The sequence below is a fragment of the Thamnophis elegans genome, chromosome 3 (genome assembly GCF_009769535.1).
Source record: "Thamnophis elegans isolate rThaEle1 chromosome 3, rThaEle1.pri, whole genome shotgun sequence".
Classification (NCBI taxonomy): Eukaryota; Metazoa; Chordata; class Lepidosauria; order Squamata; family Colubridae; genus Thamnophis; species Thamnophis elegans.
The window spans coordinates 36292608-36316498 of record NC_045543.1 but is presented as its reverse complement, the minus strand read 5'-3'; the positions used below and the strand labels follow the sequence as shown (position 1 = coordinate 36316498).

The following is a 23891-nucleotide window of genomic DNA, read 5'->3' as shown; positions in this document are numbered from 1 at the left end:
TTACTACATTTGAGTCATTTTGTACAATATTTATTTGCTACAGTCTTTCTCGTATTTCTATCTTTTAATCATTTTCCAGTTTTGTAGTTGTTTATTAATTTGTTGATCTTTCTTTCTTCCTTTTTTTTTTTTTGCTTTCCTGCTTCCTCCCCACTTTCCTCTAGCCAATTATACCATAAATCCCATACGGAGTAATGTTCAAATTCTTCTTTCTCTTTTAGTTCTTTCGTGATCCTATCCATCTCTGCACATTCCAATATTTTTTTATTACATTTTCTTCTGTTGGTGTATTATTATTTTTCCAGTTTTGTGCGAATGTAATTCTCGCTGCTGTGATTATGTGTAGAATTAAGTATCTAATATTTTTTTCATAATTTCCTTTTATAATTCCTAACAAAAATAATTCAGGTTTTAGTGCAATTTGGTATGTAGTAAACTCCTCTAGTCAATCTTTTATTTTTTTTCCAATATTTTTTCGCAGCTGTGCATGTCCAAAGTGGTTGAGGGTAACATTTTCAACAAGGAAAAGGGTAAGTTCTGAATAAATTCTAAACCTTCTTGGTCTGAAAATACTTTGACACGACTTTCTGATGGTTTCGTACTTGCCAGCAAAATGTGTGCCATAGACGAGTCTAAATATTGTTTACTGTGAAATTTCATTGTTTTATATTCTTCACTGTGGAGATATTATTTATGTTGTATCACGCATGTTTTAATTGTTTTCTGTCAACCACGATGATATTGTGATAATTGTGCTGATAAGAGGGCTTCGATGTTTCAGCAATAAGTTATAATAGAAACATGAGTATGAAAACTGTGGGTCAGCGTTCCAAATACCATGCAGAATTAAATCAGAGTCGAAGGCAAAACTATGCTTAAAGTTCCAATTTAATAAGACAGGCATGTTGGCATCATGCTGTGGGATTCCAACTCTGGAAGTTATGTCAGAATCCCACCCAGTTAAAAGTTCATGATCTTGTCCCCACACCCACAATCCATCACATGGTCCAATCTTCTTCTTCCACACTGGTGTCTATGCCCAACTGCTTCCGGTCAGGTGTGAAAGTGTGGAGACAAAGGAGAAATAAAACATTCCACAATCCTACTCCTTCTATTCCCCCCTCCCATTGACTATACTAAAGAAACAGCATAATGAAATAAGAGAAAGTGTGGCAGGCCAAAATTCTAAAAGGAATATAATTGCAGGCCTGACAGACAGCCTCTCCTCAGAAGAAAAATGTTTCCTGAAAAGAGAATAACATAAAAGTTAACATATAAAAAATTAACCACCTACTTCCCCCCCGCCCCGCTAGGGGACCCTTTGGCTTATCGGGAAACTTCTCGTGGAATTGTTCTACTAACTTTTCCACTTTTAAGTTCAAGGTTTTCCCCCAAGTGGCTTCAAACAAAGGTAACCCTTCCATTGCACTGAATACTGCAAGTGACCCCTATTCAACCTAGAGACTACAATCTTTTCCACCTCCGATTGTGTTTCCCCTTCTATCACTATAGATGGTGTTTCCCCTTCTATCTCTAAAGGAGGAGAGAAAGTTTGGGTGGATGCTCTTATGCTAGACCCATTTACTGGTTTCAACAAGCTACAATGAAATTCTGGGCCAAATTTCCCTAGACTTCTGGGTAGACTGAGTTGAACTGTAAATGGGTTAACTATCTTCACTATTGGGAATGGACCCAGAAATTTTGGACCAAATTCCTTGCTAGGCATTCCTAATCTTAAGTATTTGTAAGACACAAAAACTTTGTTCCCCACAAGGAAGGGGTTCTGGAGTGAGCAGTGTTTATCAGCTTGCTTCTGGTAGGCTTCTGCTGCATCTGCTAGAGCCTTCTTCATATTCTCCCAACCTTTCTTTAGTATGTCCATCCATTCATTCAAAGAACTGGAGGAGGGAGGTTCTCTAGGCAGCTCAGGCATGGCAACAAATTCCATGCCACTGGTAATCTGGAAAGGAGTTAATTCAGTGCTGCTGTGGACCGCATTGTTGTATGCCACTTCGGCGAAGGGTAGCAAGTCTGACCAGTTGTCTTGCTGATAGTCCACAAAACGCCGGATGTATTGTTCCATTACCGCATTGGTTCTCTCTGCTGCGCAGTTCATGCTGGGATGAACCTCTGAACTCAGTTCTTGTGTGGACCCAATGGATCTCAGGACCTGGCTCCAGAACCTAGCTGTGAACTGGACTTCGCGGTCTGAAATGATCCTCTTGGACAATCCATGCAGGCGATAAATGTGTTTCACAAACATTTTCACTCATTTCTTTGCGGATGGCAACTCTGAGCAAGCGATGAAGTGCGCCTGCTTAGAAACCAAGTCCATAACTGTCCAGATTACTCTGTTTCCACTGCTGTCTGGGAGTTGCACGATTGCAACCTCTTCCCATGGTCTGTTAGGGCTGGCCACTCATTGTAGCAGTCTAGACTGGTCTGTTGGGAGCGCCAATTTCATAGCTGTCATCAGCTTATCCTGGCTTCCATTACTATCATGCTGCGGTTTTCTCGACAAAACATCCCCCAACAAGTTTTGGGGTTCTTGTTGGACAGCTGGGTTTTTTGTCTCTGCTGCAGGTTCTGGGCTCTTGGATTCAATCATCCCTGGCTGGCCCTTTTTCTCCATTGGTGGTATTGGCTCATCCACAATCATCAATTTCCTACCACTGTCTTCCCACTTTATCGTAGGTTTCCACTTGTCAAGCTATGCAAGCCCCAAGATTATTTTCTCTGGCATCTCTGGAGCAACAATGAATCTGAGAAGCTCGCAGTGGTGGCCCACTTGTAACTTCACCAGTTCAGTTACTAGCATGGGTTGGGCCCCTCCAATTAGCGTTCCATCTACCTGCTCAACCCAAATGGGACAGGCTAGAGGTCTTGTGTTTATGCCTAGTTGCTTGACAATCGATGTGCTGATTAAGCATCAAGCGCAACTGCCACAACTTCCCCCTCCAACCCAGTCTTAGGCACTTGGAGTTTGACTTGGAAGGCGAAGGAGCAGATGGGTGCATTCACCATTGAGTCATCTTCAGCATTTTCCTCCTCCGAGGCCTCCCCCTTGGTAGGACTCTTCGTCACCTTAAGTTGGGGATCCTCTTCTAGAGGTTGTTAGCCCAGATGACTCTTTTGTGGTAGCATCTGGGGCCTTCTGTTTTCCACTGTGGCGGTTTGTGGCAATGGGGCTGGAGCCCAGCACTCTGATGGTTTGTGGCCAAGTTGGCAGCAAAGGTGGCATTTTATTTGCCCCCACAAGGAAAGAGACCTAGTTACATCTCTAAACTTAGGAATCGCCTCATCACATTTTTCCATCATCCATTCTGTAGCTTGCCCCTTGGTAATCCCTTCTTCCTTTCTCTGTAGGAAGGTTGGGCAAGAATCTTTTGGGGCACTGCAGGGGAGACTGGAACTGGTGGGGAGGTCAATCCCTCGATTGGCCACTGTCCAGTTGTCTGCCATGGTGCCATCTGCTGAGGAAGGGCAGGTACCAATTGGAATCCCTTCCATCCATGACCTGGGATTAAGACCCATCCCGAGGGTGTCTGATTCACAGGATGCAGTTCACCCAATGATGGCTGGTTAGGGGGGTTTATGTGCCAAGGGCCCCTCTTCTGGCTTGGAGGATTTCTGGCCCAAGGGCCTCTCTGCTGGCTTGGAGGATTTATGGCCCAAGGGGCCCTCTGCTGGCTTGGGGGATTTATGGCCCAAGGGCCCCTCTGCTGGCTTGGGGGACTTTCCCATGTTGATGGTCCAGTAGGTGCCCACTGGAATCTTAACCGTCCATACTCTGGGAAGAAAGCCCAATTTAGTGGTGCTTCATCCACTAGCTGCAGCCCAATTTCTGGTGGCTGGCAAGTGCTTGCAAAATCCCTCTTGCTGGCTGGGTTGAAAATCCCATCTTGCTAGGGATTCTGTCTTCAATTCAGTTGCAGGGCATTGGCTCATTTCAAATATCCCTGTTTGGAAGGAGTCAAAATCTCCACTCCAGGGTTTTTTCCAAGCCTTGGCTGGGGGGAAGGAGGGGGAGCACGTTTAGATGTCCGAAATAGTCTGGGATCTCCATTCATCAGATCTTCTGGCCATCCTTTCTCCGCATTGAGAATAAGCTCCTTCATTCCTGTTCTTTCCATTCCCCACAGGCTGGGCTTCTTGCCAGCGGCAATAAATTTTAAAAGCGAAACTGCTTTTACCTTTGAAGACTTGAAGAGTTGTGTCTCATTTCAGCTTCTTATCTCCAAAGGCTTTCTCCTAATTGTTCGCTATTTTACGCTGATCGGGTGGTTCAGTGCTGGGAAAACAGCCACCCTCACCCCCGCCCCCCCATGAGGGAGGGGTGCTGGTGATTTATTTTGAAGCCAGAGTTGGAATAATGTCAGCGTTCCAAATACCATGCAGAATTAAATCAGAGTCGAAGGCAAAACTATGCTTAAAGTTCCAATTTAATAAGACAGGCATGTTGGCATCATGCTGTGTGATTCCAACTCTGGAAGTTACATCAGAATCCCACCCAGTTAAAAGTTCATGATCTTGTCCCCACACCCACAATCCATCACATGGTCCAATCTTCTTCTTCCACGCTTGCGTCTACGCCCAACTGCTTCCGGTCAGGTGTGAAAGTGCAGAGACAAGGACAAATGACCTTGACTTCTAGTAAAGAATGAAAATAATACATTCCACAATCCTACTCCTTCTATTCTCCCCTCCCATCGACTATACTAAAGAAACAGCATAATGAAATAAGAGACAGTGTGGCAGGCCAAAATTCTAAAAGGAATATAATTGCAGGCCTGACACTGTGATAGTTCCATTACATTCCTATCAGTTATAAAAACTGAGACCAATAAAGGCTTAGAAAGCATAATTTCAGAACAACCTGCTCAAACGAAGAATACATATGCTTAAAAATTTCTATTATGAGCCTCATCATCTGTGGAATAATGTCACAAAGTGAACAATAAGCAACAATACAAGAATACAAAGTGGTATAACAAGAATGTTAAATAAGGATATCCAAAAGACTAGTTTATTTTGTGCCCGAATGTTAACTTATTCAAACTAAGGAATCAGTTGGGAGTAGTATATTCACCAGTCCAGGCAGAAATCTGATTTTTGTTCATGTTACAGTGTTGACTATTAATAGTTGAAGTATCCTCTAGCATATTAAATGTTTCCTTATTACCTCTGCCTCAATCCCCAAAAGATAATCCACCTAAACATTAAAACAACTCTGATTCTGAAAAGGTCAGACTCATATAAGAAACATGTGCTTTAGAATAATTCAAATTTCAAAATAGTGGGCAGAAAAAGTTTTATTGAAAAGCGCGAGCCAAATAAGGGACAAATACTATATGTTCTTGTGTTCAAAAAATGACAAGTCAGAGCAATGTATTCTATGTAGTCTAGATGTAATTATATTTAAAAATTGAATTAATCCCATACCGTTACGAAAATTATATTTTTTTATACTGTGTGTGTGTGTGTGTGTGTATGTATGTATATATACATACATACATACATACATACATACATACATACACACACACATACATACATACACACACACACACATATACATATATAAATTTATGTTTATTTTATTTTAATCAATATAAAATATTTAGATTTTTATATTGTATAATCATTAGTGTATTTTTGTGGTTGCAATTTCTTGTTCTAACATCTATAAAAAAAAACGTACTAAGAGAGATGTGGGGGATTCTGTATTTAGCAATGAAGAAATATATTTAAAATTAAAACAGCACAAATCAACTGCAATATATTTTTACTTTCAAAGCACTTGTGGTCCTTTCCTGGAAGCTGAGCATTTGAAGCTTTTGGTAACTTTAATTTTAAATCCAGAAAATATGTTTGAAGAACAGTAAAGAAAATCTTCATGGAAAAGCAGATCTAAAACTAGTTTGCGAAGATGAATGAAGTCCAGATCTAATACATGCCTAACAATTGTGTATTTTCAGAAATAGAAAAATGATGTGAGTGATTTGTGTAATAAATCTTCACTCTCTTCTATAAATAAAATGTTCCTTCTTCAATTTTCATTGGAACAAGTATCTATGCCAGCAGCTAAAATTTTAAGGCAACTTGTATAACTTGCATTGAGATCATAGCTTTAATAAGAGAGTTAATAATATTCATGACACATTGATGCCACAGCACCTTTAAGCCTAAAATTGATTATAGCATTTTTCTACAAACTCTAAGAAGTCTGTTGTAAAGTATATAGAGAAGAATGCAGGATGAACAAATCATATAATTAACAGAAACATTCAAAAATTCTGTCAGTTTAAGTGTATCCCACATTGAAATAAAAACTGGATTACATTAGAACTTTTTGTTGGTTAAAGTAACAACAAAAACATCTCTTGTTATACTATCACAGAACTCCATTTTAGTAAAAGTATTACATGTAATTTTGTAAAGCAAGAGTAAATTAACATTTCAGTCATGAGGCTATTCTAGTTGGTAGGGTACAGGTACCATGCAACACATACACATTGCCTATGCTACCATGTCTCCCAGTGAGTATGAACAAGATTGCAGTCACTGAGCAGAGCTGAAGATTTGGCAAGATTTGGTACCCTGCTTGAACAAGAATGAATGAATGAAGGAAGGAAGGAAGGCAGGAAGGAAGGAAGGAAGGAAATCTATAGTTTCTTTCCAATGACCCACTGTGGATAGCTGGCTTCCTATACTCATTTTCACAAGGAAATAATTATAGGGAAATAGCAGTTTCCAGTTAGTCAGTTGATCACTTTCTAGTTCCACAAGTTGCATTTTCAATAACCAAGGCCCACACTTGGACTACCATCTGATTGTCCCAATATAAGAAGTAAACAAACTGATTTAGAAAAAATATCTCACTATAATTTCAAACAATTTTCGTAAAGTCAGATATTAATCATTTAATTCTTTGACATTGATACAGTTCATAAATATTAACAATATACAGAATACTTTGAAACGGAGAGTCAGGAAAACTGAACAGCAAAATACAGATAATCCCTGGGTTATGAGCATTCTCTTAGTAAATGTTCGAAGTTACATGATAAGCGTCCACTAGTGTTTAGAAACAAGTCCTGAAACTACCAATGTTGCAGCACCATGGCAGTTTTTTGCTCCTACGAAAGACTGCAGATGCTCTGCAACATTTGCCCTGCCTATTTCCCACCCCCTCCTCCATTGGGTCTCCATAGGCATTAGGCCTGTGGATATTCACCTTGCAAAGATCTAGAGAGCCTTTGCTTCCTTAGCCTGTTTTGGTGCTTCAGGCCTTCAGTGTGTACGCAGAGAATGGAGTTCTAAAGTACCACAAGAACTCATGCTATTGATCTCGTGTGATCTCACAGTACTTTAGGCCTCTGAAGCCTGAATGAGAGCTGTAGCAAAAGGCTTTGCAAATGGAAGGAAGGCTTGAAACATCAAAGCTTTCCCTTTCATCTGTGCAAAAAGCCTTTGCTGCCGAGAATGGAGCCCCTGGAAAGAGCGTGCACCACTCTGGGGCTCTGTTTTTGCAGGAAAGGCCGCTCAAGGCTTCTGCTAAAGAGAAGCTCTATTTCCAAGTGCCCCATTTCCATGCAGATGAAGTTTCCAGTCTCCGTTAGGGCGACAAATGTTTGACCCTAGGGCAGTTGGAAATGGAGCAATTTGTTCCATTTCCAACTGCCCCACGGCCACTCAAACACTTGCCATCCTGACAGAGACTGGAAACTTTGTCTGTATGGAAATGGAGCAAAAAGCTCTGTTTTCAAGCAACCTATTTCTATGCAGATGAAATTTGCAGTCTCTGTCAGGGCAACAAGTGTTTGAACCAAGACGAAGACTGGAAACCTCTGGGGTAGATGGTCATGTGTGAGTTCAAACACCCATCCGCTTTTGCAGAGAATGGGTACCAGACGTCCCACAGGATCAGGGCACCCAGAAGGTTCCAGTCTGTGTGGGAAAAGTGGTTGCACACTAATGAGAGGCTTGGAGAAATGCAAGTTCGCTGCCCCAAAGCCTCAGCTTTTCTGCATGGAGCCTTGAAGTCTTTGGAGGAGACTCACTGAGGTTGTCCGCTTCTCCAAAAATGATAGACAGGCTGAGAAGCCAATCAGGGTGTGCTCATCCTGCTCTTCCTCTGCTCTTGCCACTTGCAGGCAAAGAAATAGAGACGCTGGAGAGGAGACAGTTCTTCACAAGGTAAATGACCAGGCACAGCAGGTTGCGGGGGAAGAAGCAATTGTGAGGAGCATGAGGTATTTCAGTGGGTCAGGGGAAGCTTGGGTGGTCTGAAGCATGTGCCTGTTCCATCACTAGGCCCCTTCGTGGTTGTCCCCACCCAGAGATATCTCATTTGCACTTAACGAGCCTTGCATTGGATTAGCGAATGCGTGGGTGAAAGGGAGGAGTGATTATGTTCAAAATAGGAGATTCACTCCCATGAATCCTCAGATTACGAATGGAATGGGCAAGCTCCATTACTTTTGTAATTCAAGGAGTAGCTGTATTTTCAGAAATTTGCAAGCCTTTCATTTTTAAAAGAGAAATCAACATTTTCAGGTGTCCATCCAATCTATTCAATTCTAACAGAACTTCTGATAAATAATTAAGTAAACATAACTCCTCAGAAAACCAATTTTCAGAGGAATCCTGATTTTTATCTACTCAAGTTTACAAGGTCGTTTTTGGAACATACTTCCTATACACAAGGAGTCCCCAACCTCCTGGGCCGTGGCACACTACTGGGCCATGGCATGTTGGGAACCAGGTTGTGCAAGCAGCAGACAAATGTGCGCTGCTGGTGCAAATGGAGTTATGTGCCCATGGAACCATCTCCTCTCCTCATACACCGGTCCACCAAGGTTGGGGATCACTGTTATACACCACTTTCCAAGGCCCACCTATGAACATTTTAATGCATGAATACATTGCATAATATAATTATATGCTATACATATTAAAGACATTTCTAAAACCAGTGCATTAAAACTGCATAAGCAAGAACCATGAGCTGAAATACCTTATTAATATGCAACTGCTGCTGTTGAAATTGTTGTTTGTGTTTTTCCAAGAACTGTTGATGCTGTTGTTGGATCACCAATTGCTGGAGGGCCTGTGAATTCTGGGGAAGGGGAGAAGACTGGGTGCGCCCCAGAGGACGGTGCTGCCGCAGTTTGTGTATTGAGGGAGACAGTCTATCAGCACCCACAAGAGATTGTGCATGGAGAGGGAGTGTCCCGAGTCCTGAAAGATGCCAGTTAGAAGGTAATATGTAGAAAACCGGTGGAGAAGAAAAAAGAACAGAAGAGCAAGGAAAATCTTGTAAGTACCATAATTATTTCCATTATAGAAACATGATTTTTTTCATTTACTTGCTAACATTTGTATCCCAACCAGTTCCAGATTCCAAGTAGCTAATATGTTAAAAGTTATAAAATAAACATGCAAATATAAATATAATTATTACAATAAAAAACAAGAAATGATGAAAATATTCAAATATTAAAAACAATCCACAATGCCATTCTTAATCTCTAATTGGCTCTTTAAAAATCAGACCTTGTGGTTGTAAAAATGAATCATGATCACCTGGCAGGAGAAGAAATTTATAATAGATACATTAGAAAAGGCACATGAGTTCTTTGCACATCACTTCACAGTTGAAGAAGAACAAAAGAGGGAGGAGGTAGAAAGTAGAAGCCAAGAAGAGAATAAGGAGATAGAACAGGGAGAAGGAAACAGGAAAGAGAACAAATAGAATGAGCGGGTACAAAAACAAAAATACAAATAGAGACAAGGACTACGAGAAAACTGAGAACTGTATATAAATAATGAAATGGAGGAAGAAATTAAGATGCTTTCAATGAACATTAATGGACTAAACTCATCCGTGAAAAGAAAACAAACCCTGATAAAACTACAAAGTACACATCAAGAAACAGTTCGGTAAACTACTAGAAAATTAAAAAATAGGGAAATTGTATGTAGCACTAACACAACAAAAGAAAAGAGGAATTGCAATATATATCAAAGAATGGTTAAAAACCAAATAATTATATGCAGACAAGGAGGGAAGAATTTTAATGATGGAGAGAGAAACAAAAAAACAAATACTTCTCAAGGCAATGCACCAAACAAAAACCAAAAAGAATTCTACAGAACTAAGTACATAAAAAATAACAAAAACAGAATATGAAAATATATGCTTAATAGGCAAATTCAATGCAATAACAGATATAAAAAAACCTATAAAAGTGATAAAAGAAATAAGAAGAGAAAAAGAATATTACCAACCACATTCTTCGAGATGGTGCAGGAACTGGGTTTACAAGACACATGGAGGGAAATAAATACAGAAAACAAACAATACACTTTCTACTCAAACCCACATACAGTAAACCATGGTCAAGGATAGATATAGCTTGGATGATACCGGAACTAAGGAGAGATACAGCAGAGAAAGATATAATGACTAACACATGGGCAGACTACAACCCAATAAAAGTGACATGGAAAGGACGAAGAAGGGGAGGAGGAAGAAGAGGAGGAGATGGATAATGAACCAAAATATACTGAAAGACAAATATATAAAAATGATGGAAAAGACAGTTGGTCTTACCTGAACAGTAGTTCTCTGTGTGCTGCGGGAGACTCCATGCATGGTTAAATTCTGTCCTTCTGTCCTGAGTCTGAGTTAAAATTGTTTGGCCACACCTCCTTGCCTCAACTGGAGCCAGTTTTCTTGACAAAGGCATAGAACGAAGAATGGGGCGTTGGTTCTTACCTGATACGCCCCTTCTCGAGGCAGGTGGAGACAGCTGTCATGCATGGGTTAACTCAGTCAGTAACCAACAGAACTGAGTTTACCAAAGTGATGTCATCGCCTCAGAGGAGTGTCCTCCCGCTTTTGTGACGAAGGAGATAAGTAGACTGCTGTGCATAAGTCAACTGCTTTCAATCCTCCGAAACTCAAACCTAGCTCCATAATCCCCAACGCCACTAGGCCAGGAACCAAGGGTGGGAATAACTAGTCTCCACCTCTAGAAGGGGTGTATCAGGTAAGAACCAACGTTCCCATTCTCCAACGTTGGTGGAGAAAGCAGTCATGCATGGGACGTACCAAAGCTGGGCATGTCCCCGGGTGGAAATGAGACTGGGCTAGGAGCTTGAAGAAGGAAGAACTTGTTGGAGGACTCGCTGTCTGAATGCTGCATCCGCCAATGCGTATCTGTCCATCTTATAATGGCGGATAAAGGAATTGGGGGTTGCTCAGGTGGCCGCCTTGCAGATCTCTTCCACCGAGGCCTGCCTTGTCCATGCTGCTGAAGTAGCCGTGCTGCGTGGAATGTGCCATGATGTTGGATGGAGGAGAGAGGTGGTTTGCCACGTAAACTCTAGTTATGGTTGACCGGATCCAGCGCCCAACCATAAATGGAGAAGCTTTCAGATCCTTGTTTGTGGGATGGAAAGAGACAAATAGTGTCTCAGTGTGTCTTAAGACGGCCGTTTTGGCAATATAGATCTTAAGAGCCCTTCTGATGTCTAACTTGTGCCATTTGCGCTTGAGACTGTGAGAGGGATTAGGGCAAAAGTTCGGTAGGGTGCGGTCCAGGGACCGATGAAAAGCCGACTTGACCTTTGGGACAAAGGTGGGATCAAGCTGAAGGAACACACGGTCTGAGTGAAAGGTACACAAGTCGGAACGGATGGAAAGAGCTGACAATTCTGAGACGCGTCATACAGATGTGATAGCTACCAGAAAGGTTGTCTTCAATGTGAGGGGCTCCTCATCTGGAGTGATGCTCCTGCCACTCTCAGTTTCATCCCCACTGCAGGCGAAGTTGCCTGGGCCCCTGGCCTCCTCAGGCTGAATGATGGATGCAGCAGGAGAGAGGTCATCCTCTGAATCAGAGGATAAGTCAGGAGGAGGGCTGGACTGAGAAGGCCTTTGGGCCTGAAATAGATGGGATTCAGTTAGTCTTGGCCTTGCTGGGAGGAGCCTGGGTGGCACTGTCCTTAGCCTGTGGCTTGGCTATACCCCTCTGTGACTCCCTAGGGGCCTTGGGGCTTCGTGGGGGATGCTTCTGGGGCCGGTTTGCTTTTGTAGGTTCCAGCAGAAGAGGTCTCGTTGGTGGGTAGAGGCATTTGTGGCTCAGGGGCAGGAGAAGAGGCCATGGTCTGTATTCACGACTCGTTGAACACTTTCAAAATGACCACCGGAGATCTTCGCACCAAAACAAAATGGCCGCTGAGGCTACAGAGCCTATGGGCTGGGCACCATGAGGTAGCCAAAGCCACAGAGTGAGTGAGGGCAACGAAGGCCCTGTGGGGAGGCTGTGGAGGCCAAGAGGAGCAGCAGCAGCATTCCAATGAGGCGGGAGTGCTGAGGAGCGGCGGCAGCGGTGCTTCCCGGTGTTGGTGGCTGCTGCTGACACTTCACATGCACCTTGGTGGCTACATTGTCTGTCAACAGAACATGATATCCAGAAACGTTGTTAGAAATGAGGGAGGGCCAGGCGGGCGGCCCGGAGCTCCAGCCAATTGATGCTGTTCTCCAGCTCATCGTGTGACCAACGGCCCTGGTCAATTGACTCTGGAGATGGGCACCCCATCTGAACAGGTTGGCATCTGAGGTGACTGTGACTCGGTCAGGCTCCCTGAACAATGTCCCCTTCCTCATGGCCGAGGAAGTCCACCATTGAAGTGAACAGATGACCCTGTGAGGTACACATGCGGTCACACTGGACATGCTGGTGGGTGGTCCGATGATGTGGAAGCAGAAACCACTGGAGAGGCCGAGAATGAAGACGATCCTATGGCACTATCTCTATACAGGATATCATCTTCCCCAGCAGACAAGACAACAATATCAAGGGCACAGCTCGGCGAGAACAGACTTGGATCACCAGTGCTTCTATGCTGCTGAGTCGTTCCTGGGAGAGGAACACCGTGGAGAGAGTGGTGTCTATCACCGCTCCCAGGTGCAGAAGCCTGAGGCTGGGAAGAAGATTGCTTTTCCCCATGTTGATGGAAAAAATGTGGTCCTGAAGTGACTGGATCATGATGCAGAAATCCCGTATCACCTGACAGTGAATCAGGATATCGTCCCGGTAACATTGCATGTCAATGGGGACCACCCTGAGTCACACTGTAATCTCTGCCAACAACTTAGTAAATGTCCTGGGTGCTGATGACAGTCCGAAGGGAAGGGCTCTGTATTGGAAGTGATGGTTGGCAAAGCAAAACCTGAGAAACCGCCGATGGGATGGACGAATCGAACATGTAGGTAAGCTTCCTTGAGGTCTATGGAGGTAAGAAGGTCCCCATGAGGGACTGCATCTCGAAGCGCTTGTATGCTATATGCATGTTGAGGCATTTTAGACCCCCCCCCCCAACTCTTGAGGACTAGAAAAAGTATGGAATAAAAACCTATCCTCTCGTGACCTGCTGGAACTGGCTCTATGGCCCTAATCTCCATCAGATGCTGGATTTCCACTTCTATGAGACCCTTTCTGACTACGTTTCTTGGATGGGGCACTGAATGAAGTGAGGAGGGGGTGGTGTAACAAACTCCAAAGTGAGACCTAGCCTCACAGTTTGGAGCACCCATGCATCCATGGTGGATGCCTCATGTTGCACCGTAAACAACTGTAGCCAACCACCAATATGAGTGTTTAGGCGGGAGTTACTTGGACTTCCTAAAGGTCTTAGTGCTGGACCCTCGGAATGACCTCCTGAAATAAGCCTGTTGTTGCTGCTTGCCCCTATCCCTGAAGGAACATCTGTCTGGGAATGATCAGCTCCCTGGGAGTAGGATCACTGTTTCTGGGTGTCAGGGAACCCAGTGTTAGCTGTATGAAATGGCTGCCTGAAAGGGTAAGAAGAAAACCTATGGTCAGCCCATCTAGGGTTAGATGGAAGAAACTTCTTCTTGTCCCTACTCTCAACCAAAACTGGGTCAAGAGAGTCCCCAAACAGATTCCTACCCTTAAACAGAGCCGATGCCAGCTGCCATTTAGACCTCATGTCAGCCTGACAGTGGCAAAGCCTGGCCAAGAAGTTACATTGGCAGCTAAGGCCCTAGAGGCAAATTTGGCAGCATTTAAAGTGGCATCGGCTGAGAACTCCATGGCTGCCGCCATCTTATTAATGTCTTGGCAGAGCCTAGCATCCTCCACCTTTGTCAGGTGGCAAACACTTGACAAAGCCACATCAGAGTGGCTCTATTGAAAAAGGATGCAGCCATAGTAGCCTTAATAAACCATGAGGAGGCTAGATGGGCCTTGCAGAAGGAGGCTTCTGCCTTTCTATACTTTCAATCCCTCCATAACATCAGAAGGGATGAGAGCTGAAGGCATAAGTGATGCTACAGGAGCATCGATCTGGGCCCACTGCAGGAGCTCCTCTAGCTCAGGAGCTACCGTATAAAAATGTTTGTCACTCCTGCTAGGGGAGACAACGGAACCAGGTTGAGCCCATTTGTGTTGGATCACATCAATGAATAACTTGGGGGATGGAATGGAATCCTGAGCGGCCGCAGGCTTAGTGAACAGTTTGTTCACCTGGATCCTGCAGTTCCTTGCTGGGAGCTATATCCACCCCGCTCCCCCTAATTTGGTGACCGACCTAGTCTTGTACAGGATGAACTTGAACAGAGTCAGGATGAACAATTCTGTAAATGCTGGCTTGTTGGGAGCCAGATCCTCATCCTCTGACAATTCCTGGTCATCAACCTCTCCTTCCTCCAGCTCGGAGTCACTGCTGTGGTCAGAAGGATGGGGAGAGGGATGACCTTGAATATTATGGCGCCCTTCCTCTGCAGACCCTTAGCCCCTAGAAGACAAACTCAGTTGGGATGGGGTCCACTGATCCCTGTGCTGGAAGGCAGCCTCTATGCCCTGAATAATTTCCTCTGCAACATAATCACACATCTCCTGGGTAATAGTGGAAGTGGGATATGCAATGGACATCACAGTTGGAGCTGGAGAAGCCGAGGTAGAAGGCAGAGATTCCACAAGGAGAGGCACTGAAGAAACTTCCATAGCCAGAAAACAGTCAAAAGGAATGAAAGACTCCTCAAAACAGAATGGACCCACAGCCGAAGGATCCAGAACATCTGGAGATAGGTCGCAATGCCCCCTGCTGGAAGAGGGAGCTGACTCATGAATGACTGCTGAATCACGGGCCTGTAGGAGGGAAGCCTGTTGACCCTTGGCAAATTGCTTGTCCAGAGCCTTCTGGCTCCTAGCTTGTCCTTAGCTGAGGTCGACTTCTTTGCAGAAAAATGCTTGGCCTTGGCCTTGGCTTTTCTAGGCTCGTCTGGTGTCAGCCATCTTGAACACTGCTGTAGAGGCAGTTGTAGCCTGAACTGTAGCTACTGGTGCCGCAGCTCACTGTTGCGGTTGCTGCTGCTGCTTCAGCCCCTACACACAAATCAGATGTGATATGAACTAAACAGATGTGCTTAAACCTAGAGCCCCAGGATGTGATGAGTTCTCAAGACAGTGACCCTGGGAACAGGCCAAGCAGGGGAATAATAATGATAGGCCCTCAGGACCTCCAGAGGTTCCGGTCGGCCCACAGGTTTTCTAATCTGCCCAAAATCAAACGCAAATCTTGACCTGGTGCACAGGAAGGCAGGGTATATGAGGGAGGAGCCAGTGATCCAGGGCACCAGACTTAATAACCTCAAGCCAGCTGCTCCACCAGAACTACCCACAAATAATGGCACTACCAAGACTTGTGGCCGTCTAACGAGATCAGAGCCTCTCACAGCGGCCACTTGAACATGTAAACAAAATGGTGGCCGTCACAAAATGGCCAACCACCAAACAGCTGAAACCTCCCAAAACTGTGATCAGAGAAGCGCCGATGAAAGGAGAATCCGTATACAGCAATCTCAGTGCCAGCACAATTTGCTCTCACCAGAAACTCCGACCTCCCAGGAAAACGCTGCTCCAATGTCCCTGCTGAAAGCTATGGTCGGCAAAGTGCTGCTGGTGGTGTTCAGAGCTGCTGAGAGGCAAGCCTCCATGTGGAAGCGATTAGGGCTGTTAACCGCCTTCACAAAATGCTTTGTTCTTTCCTCCAACTAAAATGAATAAAACGATCTCCTGGCTGTTAATTTGGAGACTCCAGGTATGGGAAGCAGTTGAAATTCTGCTCTGCAATGAGGAGAAGAAAAAGTTTAGTCTTTCGGGCTGGACTGAGTTAAGAAAACTGGCTCCAGCCAAGGCAAGGTGCATGGCCAAACAATTTTAACTCAGTCTAGGGCAGAAGGACAGAATTTAACCATGCATGGAGTCTCCAAGCAGTGCACAGGGGGAAAAGAAATATTTTCTATAAAGTAAACAGAAAAGAAGAAACAACATTGCAAAATCTCTGGGATAAAACAAAGGCATACATTTGACGACTGACAATAGCATATATAGCAAGAAAAAACAAGAAAAAGAAACAACAGGAACTTATAAAATTGGAATCAGATCTGCAAAAAGAACCACAAAAAAGTAAAATAAAAGAAAAAAGAGATATGATAAAACATAGACTCAATTTGATAACACAAGAATATTCATATACACACAAAATTGGAAGAATAAAAATATACCATCAGAGGAAATTATGATTTTAAAAGTGTTAGAGTGCGCTGAGATGGACAGAATCACAAAAAAAAGATAAAGGATAATCTGATTATTATTTGGTATGGAATATGTAATATAAATGGCTAGAGGAAAGATGTAAAGAATAAGAAAGCATTAAGGGAAGAAAGATTGAGAAATTAGAAAATAATTACAAAACTGCATAAATGAACAAGATAGAAAATGTAAGATGCATTGTATATGAAATAGTACACTAAGGGATTAATATGTATAAAAGAAATATATGTACACATAGATAGATATAAGATCTATGTATATAAATTAGTACATTAGTAGATTAATATATATACAGGAAGTATAAATACATATGCATGGATATAAGAAATATTGTAGATAAATTAATATATTAATAGGTTATCATGTATAAAAGAAATATATGTACACATGTATGGACAAAAATGGTATAATGGAGGTATACCAATGTAGAAATATTGCAAAGATGATGATTGTGTTTAAAAACTGAAAAAAAAGTTCAATAAAAATATATTTTTAAAAAAATCAGACCTTGTGGTTGTAAAAATGAGGGAGGATTAAGCTAGTCTCTGTGTCCTTTTTCTAATTTGCCAGTTTTTAAACAAAATTAATCTAAAATAAAGAATTCTATATATGTATACATTCTAATGTGAGACCTGCTCTATATAAAATAAAGAAAAACCCATGGGAAGAGTTACTGAATTTGATCATAAATATTATTAAAATAATAATTTTAAGTAACTTGACTGAGCAATTTATTCTTCATTGTTGCCAAGAAGTTACTGAATTCCTAGTAGAAAACTCAAAATTTTAAATATGTAAATCATTTCCTAAAATGATTCGAGGAATGGAATAATTAGAAACTGGAAAAAATAGCCATCCTTATAGCACTAGTGCACAGGTAGGCAGGAAGCTCAGACAATGCCAAGCTCTAACAAAACCACCAATGCTGTTTCTTAGTATCAAGTCAACTAGTTGTTGGAAGAAGCACCTTTACCTGATACCAATGGATTTTGTGCAGTTGACTGTTCCAGTAAAACCATGTGTTGAAGAAGAGGGCTGTGTGTTGATCCCCCTTCTCTATCCACTGCTGTACTGTTCAAATAAGGAGTGATATGGGTGCCAGGAAATATGGAGATTCGTTGTTGTAATGATGGAATAGTAAGTCTTTCAGAATCTTGCTGTCCTGATGCACCCTGCAAGCATATCATTATTGAATTTAAAAATGATCTATGAATGAAGATAAGGTAATGACTCCATTTAAATTATACAATACCACTTACAGTACATGGGGCTGCTGCAGGTAGTCCTAAGGTTATATTAGGCAATGAGGGAGAAGTGTACAATGGAAGCTGTGTTACTGAACCTTCATGATTAACCAGTCTATGAGCCAAGGTGGTCTGAAAGAAAGCCAAAAATCCTGCCTCAGAATAATACCATTATATAAAAAACAAATACCTCATGTGTAATCATTATATGGAGAAGCTTAAAGTATAATATTTGGGAGAGGACAGTCAAAAGAATTTAGAGGAGGTCTATCAATGATATCAATTAATACAGTATTCAGTATTAATCAGAGTTAAGAGTTTGTTGTATTTATCATCCAGTACTGAAGCAGATGTGAACTCTGCTCAATATAAATTGTAAGTAACAACAGGAAAATTGGAATGGAACATTTTCTTTCACTACTACAGGACTGTCAAATTCCTGACCCATGTTAGCTTTATTCTATCAATTACCATCAATTTTAAAAAGGAAGTTAAAGGAAATGAACAATGGAAACAGCAAATGGAATTTCTGGTTATCAAACTGACCGCAGCATTATAATTATAGTTTAGTTTCACCATTTGAAAAGGATGTGAACATTTTCCTTCTACTAGAAAAATCAGGATACAAAAATCCATTAAGTTCAATTGAAGATGACTATATTTATACTCCATCTTCCTCCCCAAAACTCAGAGGGACTATGTAGAAAATCAAATCTAAAGAGAAAACGGTCCTTTGGAGCAGGGGTCCCCAACCCCCAGTCCGTGGACTGGCACCAGTCTGTGCAAACAAGCAGCATGCAAAACTGGTCTGCGGTCTGGGGAAAAACATCTCTGTGGAACTGGACCCTGGTCCCCAAAAGGTTGGTGGTCACTGCTTTGGAGCAAACATAGCACCAGCCCTCAATTCCTGAACCCAAATATGCTTTTTCCCAGGACTGAGCTGCAGTTGAAGAGAACAGCCATTTGGTCCTGGGAAAAGACACAGCTGTTTCAAAGAGTTACTAATAGGTGCTTCACTAGCACATGTTCTGAAACACTTTGTCTCTTCAAATGGGATACCTGCGTGGTCTTAATACAAAAGCCGATCCCCAACACAAATAAGCCCATGAGCTACAGTGATGTCGAGATATTGTTGAAGAAAAAAATCTTCAGAATCAAATTGTTCACTATTACATTGAGAGGTTTAAAAAGAAGTGTTCACTGTTGATAGCTACACTGTTTAGGCTGCAGATGAATGCTGCTTATTGATTTAATCCCAAGATCTCAGTCAGAAATCAGAAGATAAGTAGCAGGCAAAATATAATAGCAGAATTGAAGCAATTATTTCATAGCTTGGAATTTTCCATATTAGGATTGACAAAGAATTATATGTGGTGCTACCACTGAAGACATTTGCCAATTAAATGATACAAAGGAACACAATTCAAGGAACTGGTATAAGGCTTTAAACTATCTCTGAGTTTAAATCTGTACAGTATGTATATGAAAATCTTTCTCAGATACTCTTCTTTAAATGCTACTATTTAAATGAGACAAGACACTATGAGAAAGAATATTTAGAATGACATATTTTATTTATACAATTCTGACTACAGAAAGGTTTAGTTGGTATATCCATTATTATTTTTTAAATTCAACAGAAATATTTTCTCAGGCTTTCAGGCTCTTATTAAATCCCCACCCCCACCCACACATAACACGTTCAGATTATTTAGCTCATGTACTAAAAGTTGCTAAGAAGCCTAGCAGATATGCAAGGAACACCCTCTGAGCATAACTCATCATCAATGGACACAAACACTCTCTACCTGATAACGAGATTTAAAAGTCAAGTGGAAATGAATCTAGATACTCCTCCACATCCAGAAATTCTTGCAACTGAAGTGCCAACACATATTCTGGTACCATTCTAAGAATTCCACATATACTTTAATAAATTTTGTTCACTACTATGCTTATCCCAATGTAGTCCAACCTACATGATTTTAAAATGACAAGAGACAATTATATTTGTAGTGTGCCTCATTTCTTCAAGGATCTTTCCATATCATATCCCCAGACAGTACTCTCCCCCCCTCTCTCCTTACACACACACACACACACACACACACACACACACACTAAATGCCACCCATCTTGTCACAAGGTGACTTTAGGCGGCTTACAGCCAAGTAAAAGCAACAAGTATTAAAATATTAACAGAATAAATATTAACATTAAATTGACATATAATTAAAAAAGATGGCAAGGAAGGAAGCAAGATGCACCTGAGGTAGAGTCTTATCTCAGTCCACTAACAACCTCCAATATGACATGCCCCACTTAGAGCTGCAGACAATTGGCAAAGCCAGATTTTCAAACCCTTCTGGAAGGCCAAAAAACCTTTTTGACACAATGTTCCAGAGAGTAGAAGCCATGACAGAAAACAGTCTTCTGCATCCCACCAACCAGAGTTTCTTGGCTGATGGGATTTTTAGCATGCCCCTTCTGCCAGAGCAGGTGGGCAAGCCATTGGGTGACATGATCTCTCAGGTATCCTGGACCCATTCGAGAATGTATCACTGACTGAACCTACCTGGCAATCGCCATCCTAGAGGCTTTCACCAGCCAGGAAAGACAGGGGTCTAATTGGTAGGTAATTGTACTGACAGAATCGAGAATCATTTACTTCATCAGGTCCAACACAATCAAACTGTTCCCAGCTTCCAGACTACTCCCCATGTCAGGCATGCAGCCATCTTTTTTTTTGGATCTTTGGCCTGCCACACTTTCTATTATTCTACTATGCATTTTCTATTGTGGGAAAATTGGGAGGGGGGATTGTAAGGAGTTACATACTATGTAGCTATAACAAAATTCTTTCTAGAAAGCAGGAAGAGAGCTGACGTTGTGACAGCACGACATGCAATCTTGGTGCTCTCAGATCACAGTTGAATTCCTGCTCCTGGACGATCCATTTGGACCTAAACCGTCCCGTAGAGACGGTGATTGAGAACGACACCTCTGACTGATCTCAGGGACACCGCAAAGTCCCTGAAAGATCCAAGAATAGCCTTTTTTTCCAGTAACAGAAACACAGCTAATGAAACTGCTGAAGTTGGGACAGCTCTGGAACGGGAAGAAAGTGGAAAGAGAAAGTGTGTTGAATTGGTGAGGAAATTTTACTATTAGAGGAAGAGACTACCCAAGAAAAAAAATTAAGTTAAGATTGAAGACAAAAGACTGTAGGTGGCGAGATTGATCTGCATTGAACTTAGCGTGTTATCCAGTTTCTAATTTCTTTTTTTTTTTTACAGATGGAACTTTTGCAGGGGCTCCCTATTTTTTAAACTGAATGGATTATTTTTTTCTTCTTTTTTCATTTTTGCTTATACCCATGGATTACAATTCTCCTTTTTTATAATGCTTGATTTGATTGATTTGATTGATTTGATCTCCATTTAAGGTTTTTTTTTCTTTCTTAAGCTTGGAATATAAAAAAGAAAATAAGAAGGATTAAAGAAGGTTGTAACAACAGGAGGAAAAGCAGTTACACTGCCATTTAGAGGCTGGAGGCTGGATACATTGTTTTTTCTTCTTTCTCTTTGATCACTTGCAATTTAAGGTTCTTTCAGCTTGTTTACTGACAGTGATAGTAGGAAGTGCACAAGTTGTTTATACAGGTGCCTTTTGTAAGTTCTATCACTAGCTTTTGGAGAGAAGACAACATTTTGACTTGAAAGATCATAAATGAACCTGTTTGAAGTTTATTAAATAGCCTTGAATCCTATAGTGGCAGTATCTGCAAAACTGAAAGAATGGCCCAGCAGGAAAAAGAAACTGTAACATTGCAAATGACTATGTTTGAAATTCAAAATCTATTAGTTGTGACAGAGAGAATTGAAAAGAATTTGGAGAATATGGAATACAAAACAGAAAAATCAGATGGAGAAACTGAGGATGTTTATCAAATGAAGAAAGTGGAGGACAGAGTTCAAAAGATGGAAGGAAAAAATGAGCAAAGAGATAAGAAAACTGTGGATACTGACAAGTGAGCATGGTTGGTAATGGCAAGAGCGGAATATGGAAAGGGGAGATGGATGGATTGGAACTCTACCCCAGACTTCAAAGCACAGAAGAAGAAAAGAAAGAAAAATTGACAGAGATAGGGAGAGAAATTTTGATAGAAGCACTGGTGACAACCAGAGACAAGCTGATGGAAAGAGCAGATATTGGGTTTCAAGCTTTTGTGAGATACAAAAGGAACAGCATGTTGTCAAGGGAGATTTATATAAGATTTATTAAGAAAGTAAGTAGAACACTAATGCTGCAAATGGCAAGAGATATAAGATTGTACTATTGCTGGAGGGATACAGGTTGATGCAATGAAAATGTATAATAAAAATTAAGCTAAATTTAGTTTACTAATAGTATGTATATAATGAAGCGACAATAGCTATAGGTAAATAATGATTAATAATGATAACAATACATATATATATATATATATATCAGTTTGATAATATGAAATTTTATATAAACAATATATGGAGATTATGAGAGGAGGTTTAAAAGCTTTATCTAGAATATGTTATAAAGATGTATTGTGATTGGATGATTTTAGGATGATTTAATGGAATGTTATTATATAATCCTAGATTTTGAATATTATATATAAAAGGATATAAAATAGTCAAATTTGCAATCCGGATCCTTACTACCCTTCCGGCCTTCCGCAAAGCTACCAAGACCTGGCTGTTCCGGCAGGCCTGGGGCTGTTGATGTATCCAGCCCCATCCTAAGTTATGAATGTTGTTGAACTTTTAATGTTGTTTTTTATTTTTCTGTATGTCCCCCGCTCCCTTTTTTACCTGTAAGCCGCCCTGAGTCTCTTTGAGAGTGGGCGGCATACAAACTAACTAACTAACTAACTAACTAACTAACTAACTAACTAACTAACTAACTAAAGGTTGAGATATAATAATTGTGGTATACATGAATATAGGTGAATTTAAAATATGCGATTTGATATGAAAAGCAGGTGGTGACTATGGAAGAGATGCATGGAAATACTGTAACCAACTGATACACTTTCTACAATTTGTAATGGAAGATGGGGTTTTTATTTTTATTTTTGTTTGTTTGTCTTTGTTTTAAAACAAATAAAAATTATTTCTTTTTTTAAAAAAAATCTTTCTAGAAAGCCAGGGTCATCCTTTGTCTCTGCACCTCTGCACCTGACCAGAATTGGATTGGTGGAACAGTCAGCATGGCAGTGGGAGATTGGATCATGTGATGGACTTGTGGGTATGGGGCAAGATCTTGAACTTTCAACCAAATGGGGAAAACTGGGAAGCTTTCAGATTCGATTTTTCCAGATGTGCCAACATGGCTCTCTTAATAAATTGGAACTTTGAGCAATACTGTCAGCATTCCAAATATCATCCAAAATTAAATCAGAGTCCAAGGCAGAACTTTCCTCAATCTTCCAATTTATTAAGAGAGACATGTTGGCACATCTGTGGAAAACCCAAATCTGAAAGCTTCCTGGGTTTTCCACCCAGTTGAAAGTTCAAGACCTTGCCCCCACACCCACATGTTCATCACATGGTCCAATTTTCCACTGCCATGCTGGCAATTCCACCCATCCACTTCCAGTCAGGTGCACATGTGCAAAGACAAAGGATGACCTTGGGCTTCTAAAAAGGAATGTTTTATTTTGACAACAACACATTCTACTCCTTACTACTCCCCCTCCCAATTCCCCACTAATGAAACAGCATAGTAAAATAAGAGAGAGTGTGGCAGGGGAATATGACTGCAGGATATGTCTTGGATTTGAATGCTATTTGGAACGCTGAAAGTAACCCGAATCTCTAAAATACTTCACAGCTACCCTGAATTTCAGGGTGCTGTCCAGGGTCCTGAGCCCCAGCACTAACCCGAAGCCAGGCAGTGTAAATACTTAGGGAAGATGGAGGAAGAGAAGAAACCCATGGAGAAATCAGCAGATGAC

The 23891-nt window shown here is 41.5% G+C and overlaps 1 protein-coding gene across 7 annotated transcripts in view; it reads right to left on the bottom strand.

Moving 5' to 3' along the window:
• The window catches only part of HDAC4 (histone deacetylase 4), a 286678-nt gene that overhangs the window by 119590 nt on the left and 143197 nt on the right, over positions 1–23891 (bottom strand). For all 7 annotated transcript variants that reach the window (XM_032214587.1, XM_032214590.1, XM_032214588.1 and 4 more), the window contains 3 exons: positions 17912–18028; positions 17626–17824; positions 9020–9243 (listed from right to left, as the gene is read on the bottom strand). In XM_032214587.1, the coding sequence (XP_032070478.1) occupies positions 9020–9243; positions 17626–17824; positions 17912–18028 (540 nt within the window). The remainder of the gene's footprint in view (positions 1–9019; positions 9244–17625; positions 17825–17911; positions 18029–23891) is intronic.